Below are 9,633 nucleotides of genomic sequence, written 5' to 3' on the forward strand. Positions count from 1 at the left end.
CTGAGGGTACGTTTGTGTATTTGTCAGTAATGATAGAACCGATATTATACTCGGACGTCCTAAAAGTTAAATTATAATATTAGTTAATCCATTTAAAATAAAAAATTTTTAGTGTTCATGAAACATCTAATTGAATTAAAAATATAGTTCCATCAATATCCAAAAATTTGAACCAAAGAAAAAATGAATCGAGGTTTACATTTAATGACTGCAAGGACGTTAAAACGTGATGCAGGAGCAATTATTAAATTACGAGAGTACATAATTGCCAACGACATTAAAGAAGAAAATTTAGAAGACCCAGCAGTTTTAACAGCTATGCTACGTGCGTCAGTGAGAAAATATGCGAATGAAAATACTCCCGTTACACCTGAATTATTAAATAAATTCAAAGAAGCGATTTATGGAACTTGTTCTATTGATAATTTCAAGACAGTTGAGCTGTATTTTGTATGTAACATCATAGCGATCGTCGCCTGTGTTGAATATGTCCTGTACCCCAGGGCAGATAAAGAAGAATATGAAAAGTTATATCGTGGCGATAAACAGAAAGCGATCGAGGCTTATAATAAACTGTGTAGGTTTCCAGCTGACAAAATTCCAGATGAAGACAAACTCAATGAAATTCTATTTGTTTTTAAACGGCCAGAGTTTTTTAAAGTAAATAGTCCCTTAGAAGCAATAAGATCATATCTAAAAAGTAATCATTATTTCGATCGGGAAATGATAAGAGGTAAAATAATTCATTTAAGGTGAGTAAATATTTGGAAAATTGTTAATCCAATTAATGATTCTAAAATTATATTGAAATTTCAGCGATGGTTACAACTTTTAGCATGTCAAAATTTGTCTACAAAAATCTCATCGATTCCTTCAAAGATCTTTTACCTAATTTGCCCAAGAACGACCATCAGCTACATCCAACTGTCACTGTCACCTATTATATAAATACCCATAAACGATTAATTCACTCAAATTGAATCCGCTGTCCAGATAGTATGAATGTAAATGTCCAATTCGATCCAATTCAAAAACGAAGTGTTTGCTGATGTATGTTATTTATTATTCTTTTTATTTTATTCAAAAAATTTTATTTTCAATTTAAAACAATGCACTTTTATTGCAACGTTAAGTTGCTGAAATCGTAATAAAATATTCAACCAATTTTTCAAGCTTCATTATTTTTTAATGTAAAAATTTTCTATATTGCCACCTGTAAAGCCAATTTAAAGAAAAATCATCTTCACATACTAGTTTGCAGCCTAGATTTTTTTTTACATTTTACAGTTTACATTTTAATTTTGTTGAAAGTTTTTATTATTTGAAAAGAAATTAAACATTAAAATACACTTTTTTACATAGTACACTAATCATTTACATTTTGATAGCATGAAATTACAGTACAGCAATATACATAATTGAATTTAAAAATTTTTCGTAAGTTCTCTTCATTCGTCTGACCGATGATTTACTGTCTGCCTTCCTCCTGCCGACACCGATTGCAGGATCTGAGAAAAGATACATTGGAAAAAATTAAATTATATCCATAACACTCGAAACGGTAAATAGAGCCAAAAATTATGTTAGAAAATTGCAACTTACTTTGGAGATCTGCGTCAAGGGTATCGGCAATGCAGTCCTCAACGACGTTGCTTTTCTCTTTTGCTGATCATCGCCGTCAATGCAGTTTTCAAAAATATTGCTGCTTTCTCATGACTCCCGTCACCGACGATGCAGTCTGGAACAAAGTCGTTCTTTCCTTTTGATTCCCGTCACCGTCGTCAGCATCTGGAACAGAACAAATAAAACGTAGTTTGAAAATCTACATAAAGCACAAAAATAATTTATTTTGTAACACTGTTAAAAATTAAGTTCACGTAAGTTTTGCGTTCATAACCACGACTTTCGTGCTAAACGTCAAAGATTCACAGTTAGGATAGTTTGTTTATGTTGACTTGTTTTTTTTTTTTTTTTTTTTTTTTTTTATGTAGATCTTTGACCACCGCATTCGTATATGTGAATATGTGTGCGTGCATGTATTTATATTCAGGCTGTAGCATATAATGTTCGTGTGTGTGTGTGTGTGTGTGGGTGTGTGATTCGAAGCAGCCGACAACTGCTCGAGCGCGTGTAGGTGTTGTGTTTTATAAAACGCGAGAGTCAGTTACAATGCGGCAGCCGAACTAGTCTAAATTTTGCATTTAGAACTCGATTTAACAGTGTTGACAGTGCTTTTCACCATGTGCGTGATAACTCGTGTCACTTCTGCGAGAGTTAATCCATATAACAGTAGCCATCGAAAAGATTATGTAGCAGCAGAAGATTGTTTCTTCTGCTACATAACCTTTTGCTCGCACGGTAAAATTATTTAGCCGCGGAAACAAAAAAATTTAGCTGCCACAGCAAAATATCTTTTGCTGATTCAAATGCCCACTTTCGATGTACTTACTTATAAAATTTTTTTCGGTGTAGAACTTCACTATTTTCGCTGATTTCTTCATTTGCCGGAGGGAAAACGAAGTGGACAGCTCAGTGACATGATTTCTGGCAAGTAATGTGCAGTGCTGTCAATCCTACTATGGCTGATTTCGGATCATCCTTCTTATCATCAGAAATGCTACACACTTTATTGACGATCTCAATGACACTAATTTCAATGTCAAAAGCAAGGGTGTGTTACCGCAGTTTTCACGAGCATTAATCTGGATCAGTTTCTTTCTTTTGTCGATTGTTTCAAAAAATATATTCCACGATTTATGATGACAATCAACGACGCAGTGTTTCTTAAAAATATCGTGCAGCGATGACAATCTCTCAACAACAATTTAATCAACTCGTAGAAGTCGTAGCGTTCTGCCAAATGAAGCCGGTTTTTTGCACGCGAAGATTGGGATCATGTCCGAATCTTATGAACATTTTGGCTTCAAAGTAGCAGCCGTGCTTGCAAGCCAAATGAAAATGAGCCATTCCGAACTTATCTGCGTAATTCAAATTGAATCTTCTGTTCATTTTAAACAGAAGATCGATCACGTTGCTTTTGAAAGGGGAATAGCTTTCATCTGCACAATGCAGTAGTGTCTTCCGACGAAATATCGGCTTGCCGTTCTTATCTACCTCGGGCTTATCTTTATAGCCGGTGCCAACCACAAATTGAATAATCCTTAGTCCTCGACTGTTGCCTACTTTTGTAGCCTCCAAGAGAAGTTTATCTATTTCGTTCGGCCGAAAAATTTTTCGGAGATTGGAAAGTTGGTGCTTCTATTTGGTGAATAATACATCAATTTTGCGAAGAAATAGATTTCGCTTTCTTTTGTTCTCCCCGTTGACGTTGTCCCACAAGAACCATAATTTTTTCAAGCTGCTATTCATATTTAAATACTCACACACAGCACACACAGTTGATATAAAAATTTTTCAAAAAATGCACTTCACTTGCTGCTGCTTTGCTACGACTACTCGTGTTCGAGTTCAACTTGAAACTGGCGCTCTGGGGTTTGCCTAATTTTTCAGAGATTGGGAAATGGTCCTCCCAATCGCAGAACAAAAAGTCAAATTTACAAAGAAATTTATTTCCTTTTTATTCGCTTTTTATTGGTCTCCCAATTGATATTGTTTCGCAAGGAATTGGTCCTCCCAATCGCAAAACAAAGAGTCAAATTTGCGAAGAAATTTATTTCTTATTTATCCGCTGTTTATTGGTCTTCCAATTGACCTTGTCTCGCAAGAGCTGTAATTTTCCCAAGTTTCTAGCAATTTTTGCACACTCACACACAACACACACAGTTGATATTAAAATTTGTATCACTTTGCGATTTCACTTGTAAATGCACTTCGTTCACGAAAATCACTTCTTGCAGACAACGAGATTTTCTTATGTATTACTTTGCGATTTCACTTGCAAACGTACTTTGTAGCGCGGTGACGTGTTATGCGACACATCGGCCAGAGCAGAGTCCGGTGTGTGAGATTTCCCTTTCCTCCTCCCCGTTATATATCGCGACATAATATGTATCACGCGAGTCGATGCGAACGCGAGAGAGAGACATATTATATATTGGGCCGAGGAGAGCACGAAGCTGAATTGAGGGTCACATGCTCGTGAGCTGAATGTCGGAGATGCGTAGCAGCGTGTAGCTAAGATAGCAGGCGTTTGACCAGCGTGGGGCACTCTGCTGTGTAAGCAATAGCGCAAGCGTGCGAGCGAATTCCTGCTGCGATACGTCGTATTATTTTCCTATGTATTACTTTGCGACCTCACTTGCAAATGCTTTGCTACGACTAATCGTAGGTGTTCGAGCTCTAATTAAATCTGGCAAATCTTTGAGGATTTTGGTTTGAACAATAGAATTTGGCAACAGAGGCAAAAAAATATTGATTAGACAAGGAGTATCCCGCTATGACTTGATCCAATTAAGTTCGAACGAGCCAGCAAAAGTAGACAATCGTACAGCGAAAGATCAACGCAACAATGATAACCATCTATGCGAGACAATAACTAGACAATGTTATCGTTGCTGGGCATAAAATTCGCACAAAAACTGACGATTCTCTGCAGTGATATCATCGTAAATCAACTTATGACTCTCAAGATTTATATAATTTTTGTTTTATACCCAGAGCCCTCCAGTAAAGAGATATATGAATGAATAATGAAAAAAAATTGTTTTGGTCTTAAATAAAAAAATTGTTATTGGAATATGAAAAAATATATATTTTCACTGCATTGTGCAGTTTCTTGATTTGTAATAAAATTGTCTACCGATTTCACAGGTGTTTTTTACTTATTTTATTTAAATGTATCATTATACTTTATCATTATCTTTGAATATGCAATCTATGGTAAATGAATTGACCTAGCTCGTGCTATTGTTCTGACCTCAAAATAATAAAAGCTAGACGTTCATACTGCCACTTATACATAAATAATACATAAATAACTATACGGACATGAGTATTTGCGGGTGGAGTTTATAAAATAAAAAAGGAAAGGTGAGATAAGCTGGACGACAAATACAGGTGTTTTAAAGAATTATTGGCCATTTATCTTTTGGAAAAAGATCGTATGATATATTTTATACAGTAGTACAATATACGTCAACGACGATGGTGTGAACGACGCGTAATTCTTGTGAGAACAAAAAAGTAATATTTAATCTGCACCGGGGGAAGACCGTAGAGGGGCGAGACGATATCCTCAGGCGACTCAATTGGTTGTCCGACGATTGGTAGGACCAACAATCCGATCTCCGAGAAACCTTTCGGCCCGATGAAATGGAGCTTCTTCTCACAGATTTCGTGTATTACCCCCCAGATTTTATTTATCGTGGTAATTCCTTCGTCAATTTTGTGATTTGAACCGGCTGTAAGGACGAGCCCAAAATAGATGACAAAGACGGCAAAGCTACACCGCTGCCGCTGCGTACCACACCAGTGCATCGTGGCAACATCATGCGTCAGTTTTTCAAAATATACGACCAGCTCGGCCGAGCCGTTCCTCGAGGCCTGCGCGGAATTAAAGAAGCCGGAGAGGCTTGACATCACTTTTAAAAATTTTATCCAAAATTATTATTTCTCTAATGTTCTCCGCGGAGACTATCAGAACTAAACAAATTGTCGAGAATATAATTTTTTTCGTTGCATAAAGTTTAGGAAAGATTTTTTTTGGTGATACTTCTTATGAAGAAATTTTTTTTGCTGATAAATTTGGTTTAGCTATTGTTATCGTTAACGAAAAATAATAAGTTATGTTTATTTTCCTGACATTTATCAAAGAGATATGTTATTTCAGGGCATTTACCCCAGCGGAACATTTTTACAAATGAGAGCGGCTTTATATCGAGATCAAATAATTACTGTAGTTCAGGTACATGTTTGAACGATTTTTTTCAGCAAACAAAAATCATAGGCGTAATGACTTTTAATTAAGCTTATTCGAAAAATATGTACCCTTACACTAGAAACTTTTTAATAAGACTAAAAACAATTCATCTCGATAGTTCAAATTTGACGGTGATAAAAGCATTTGAAAACTAAAGATTTTTCACTAAAAATCGTTAAGGTGGTTCTTTCAATATTTGTTGAGACATGAGACCTATCCTATCTTATAGATTAAATCACGCTGAATGCAATGGTATAATTATTCATGGGGCTTACGCTGCAAAATTTCGAGATATTTTATCTCAAAGTATGCTATTTTAACATGGGAAGCATAGAACGGCCACCATACATATGGTATTTCTAATCAAAAATTAATTTGTTCGGGTATTGGAGTGTATAGGTTTTATAGAAAAAACTCTAATCTTTCAGCCTGTGTATCGTAAAACAGGGCTTACGCTGCAAAAAATCAAGATCTTTCATGTAAAAGTGAAAAAAACGATGTTTTTGCTATGAATCAGCTGATGTCAGGCTGCGCAGTACTTACTGTGCATACAAAATATACAGCTCTAGGCAAGAGTTCACTATAGAAAAACTTAAACTGAAAGAACCACCTTAAGATAGATTTGTTGTAGAGTGTATGTTAGCCGTGGGGCCTTATTTTATGTTCACTTGAGTAGTGCCGGGAAATATAACATCTACTTATAATTTTTCTTTTCATGCTCGCGACCAACACCCATCAATAAAAACTTTGACGTGTCCTTGCGCTAAGAAACACCAAAGTATCGTTTGCAGCTTTTTTTAATAGATTTTCGCGTTCGTTTGAATTAACTTTTCTCAAAACAAATCGTTTCGAGGAAAGTTTCTGAGTGACTTTTAAATACATTTATGGTCTCGTATTTGTATTCGTATATATTAACACGTATACGAGCGTGAGAAAACGATGTTGACATGTAGCTGAGGGTACGTTTGTGTAAATGTCAGTAATGATGAAACAAAGATTACACTGGGACGTTTTAAAATGTAAATTATTATATGAATTAATCCATTTAGAATAAAAAAGTTTTACTGTTCATCAAAATACAGAAGCAATTATTAGATTAGGGGAGTATATAATTTCCAACGACATTGGAGAAAAAAAATTTAGAAGACGCAGCAGTTTTAAGGGGGCTCTACACATTATACAAAAGATCATCCAACAAGATGAAACTTATATCAATCGATTTGTTAAATTTTTAAAATGGAATTCCAAAAAAAAAAAATGTGGTTGACGAACAAACTTTTGAGATAAACAAGTTTGAAAATCGCGATTTTAACACAGGCTCTTATGGGACGCGGTTTTATATTATTCATAACTAATTTAAGAGATCAACCATCTTAATAAAAAAAACCGCTGCCAATTTATTGGCATAGAGCTTCCTCTTAAAAAATAATGTTAACAAAAGGCATCGGTTATTACACTACACTTCTATGTTGACCAAAAGGAAGAGAAAAAAAACTCATACAGACATTTGTTGGTAATTCAATGTAGTTTCCAAATATATAAACCAAATTGTCCTACGAGGTCTGGTTCAAAATCTCGTTTTCGAGCCTATCACAGAGCTCCCTCTACGAGAAAACAATATATTTTCTGAAAGAGAAAGTTCCAAGCTTTCGATTGGTATGTTAAAAATTACCCCTTAACGAACTAACTAATGAGTAATTGAACAAAATCATTGTGATTTCGAAAAGTGCGAACAGTTGTCTGCCTATTGCGAGAAAGAGACAGACGGATCTCTCGAGAAACGGACAGACAGATGCCTCGCTCTACTATTGTTATGATTGATGTGGAGCCTCCTTAACTGCTATGCTACGTGCGACAGTGAGAAGATATGCAGGTAGCACTCACATTACACCTGAATTATCAAATAAATTCGAAAAAAACGATTGAAGCTACTAATTGTCCTTTCAAAATGTTCACAAAAGTTGATCTGTATTTTATCCCAATCGTAGCGACAGTCGCCTGTGTTAAACATGTCCTGTACCCCAGGCAAAAAAAAGGGAGAGAAAATTTATATCTTGGCAACTAACAGATTAATTGATCAAGGCATATGATAAGCTGGTCGAGTTTCTAGTTGACGAAATACCAGATGAAAGCCATTTTAAACAGATTCTATCTATTATAAAACGCCACAACTTTGTTGCAGTAAATAGTCACTTAGAAGCAATAAGCTCGAATATAAAAAAGAATCAAGATTTCGATCAAAAATATTTTAGGCCTGCTAGTATGTAAATAACTTTTGGAGGCCTCGAGCAGATGCTAAGCTGTTTTTTTACGCTGAAAAATTTCAAGAGATCCAAAATTAGTCCTTCCAATCCCAGAACACAGAGACAAAATGGCGGAAAACTTATATTTCTTACATCGCCTTTTCTCGCATCTTCCAATTCCTCTTGTCTCGCAAGAGATTCAACTTTCTAATCTCGCTCGCAATCGAGGAGCGCGTGTCGCGCTCCGAATGGCAAGTATGGCAGACGAGAGCAGCCTNATGAGTTGCAAAGCTTTGAAGCTTCTGTTCGAAACAAAGGTAAAAAAGTTAGTGAATATTAAAAAAAATCGGAAACATAATTATTCCAATAACTGTATAAAATTGAAGCTGCGCTGGCACGGGCCATATTTTAATTTTTTACTCGTGTCCGGTGCATGTGGGTCTGGAAAAATATTGCGCTTATGCATTTCGATGATACCATTATTGAAAAGAGAAGACAAAAATCTGTCAAAAGGCACAAGCGCAATATTTTTCCAGACTTTTCTCCGCTTTGCGACTATTGCTCCGCGCGAGCGCATCTTCAATTTTATACAGTTTTAAACTATGTTTACCTATGAACCTATGATTACCTATGATATTAATGAAATCAGAAACTTTTTGACAAGTACACAAGCAAACTAAGATATTATATAAAATTAGAAACAACTGAGATTTTAAATAATCCTTTAGTGGTAATTCTTTTTTTCAAAAAGATTATTAGAAGCAAGTATGTCANTAAGCTCTGCGTGTTGCGATTAGAAGGACTAATTTCAGATCTCTGGAAACTTTTAGCGTATAAAAAAAGTTTCGATTCTGCTCGAGGCGTCTAAAACTTAACCTATGATGTTAATGAAATCAGAAACTTTTTGACAAGTACACAAGCAAACCAAGATATTATATAAAATTAGAAACAATTTTATGAGTTTTTTCAAGTCTATTGATAATATTCATAAAAACTATGATAACATTTTCATAATTAATTCTGAATTGAATGATAAGTTGATGAGAGCAAGCTAGTTAGCTATAGTATATGAAAAAAAAACCGTAATTCTATGACTTTACTTGCCCGGCCGTCTAGATTAAATATAAAACGTTTACACCTACTTCAATAGAAAAAATTTAATGCATGCAAAATGAAAATGACGTTTTTGATTAAAACATTATGTCAATTTATGAAGTACTTATATTTATTTTTGTATTTTACTTCATTTCATTCATTTTTTTCTTCGATAGATCTCCGAACAATTAATAATGCTTTTTCAAAGTAACGTTTCAACATATCTGCTGCAAAATTATTATGTAACAATCGTAGTTATTTATTTAAAAATTATTTTTCTGTAGTTTAAAAAAATATATATTAATAAAATCATAATTTTTGAATTATCAGTGTTTTTTAAAAATTGTCTTTAGATAGTTCGCATCGTTTTTCATCTAGACGGCCGGGCAAGTAAAGTCATAGAATTACGGTTTTTTT

At 34.8% G+C, this 9,633-nt stretch overlaps 1 protein-coding gene and 1 long non-coding RNA gene across 3 annotated transcripts; one reads left to right on the top strand and one right to left on the bottom strand.

The window, feature by feature from the left end:
- Positions 1-1,172, top strand: LOC106653729. Of its 2 annotated transcripts, none has more exons than XM_014373266.2 (2): positions 1-733; positions 817-1,172. In XM_014373266.2, exons 1-2 carry the CDS (start codon positions 184-186, stop codon positions 978-980), a joined length of 714 nt encoding a protein of 237 aa, XP_014228752.2. In that variant the 5' UTR covers positions 1-183; the 3' UTR covers positions 981-1,172. The 2 variants fall into 2 exon arrangements, with proteins under 2 accessions (XP_014228752.2, XP_014228754.2); XM_014373268.2 differs by having other exon boundaries at positions 4-752.
- A 265-nt stretch (positions 1,173-1,437) lies between these two features.
- Positions 1,438-4,340, bottom strand: LOC106653723. The gene is made up of 3 exons (XR_001339415.2): positions 2,450-4,340; positions 1,603-1,788; positions 1,438-1,508 (listed from the first exon to the last, which is right to left on the bottom strand). It is a non-coding gene; the product is annotated as an uncharacterized LOC106653723 (long non-coding RNA).
- Positions 4,341-9,633: the final 5,293 nt, after the last annotated feature.

Source organism: Trichogramma pretiosum, unplaced genomic scaffold (genome assembly GCF_000599845.2).
Source record: "Trichogramma pretiosum strain Unisexual culture from Peru unplaced genomic scaffold, Tpre_2.0 scaffold21, whole genome shotgun sequence".
NCBI classification, from domain to species: domain Eukaryota; kingdom Metazoa; phylum Arthropoda; class Insecta; order Hymenoptera; family Trichogrammatidae; genus Trichogramma; species Trichogramma pretiosum.

What these genes read in the sequence shown, in the direction of transcription:
- LOC106653729 (XM_014373266.2), top strand. Translation starts at nt 184, where the DNA reads ATGAATCGAGGTTTACATTTAATGACTGCAAGGACGTTAAAACGTGAT. An exon ending in CGATCGGGAAATGATAAGAG is followed by an intron (nt 734 to 816) that starts GTAAAATAATTC and finishes TTGAAATTTCAG; the next exon opens with CGATGGTTACAACTTTTAGC.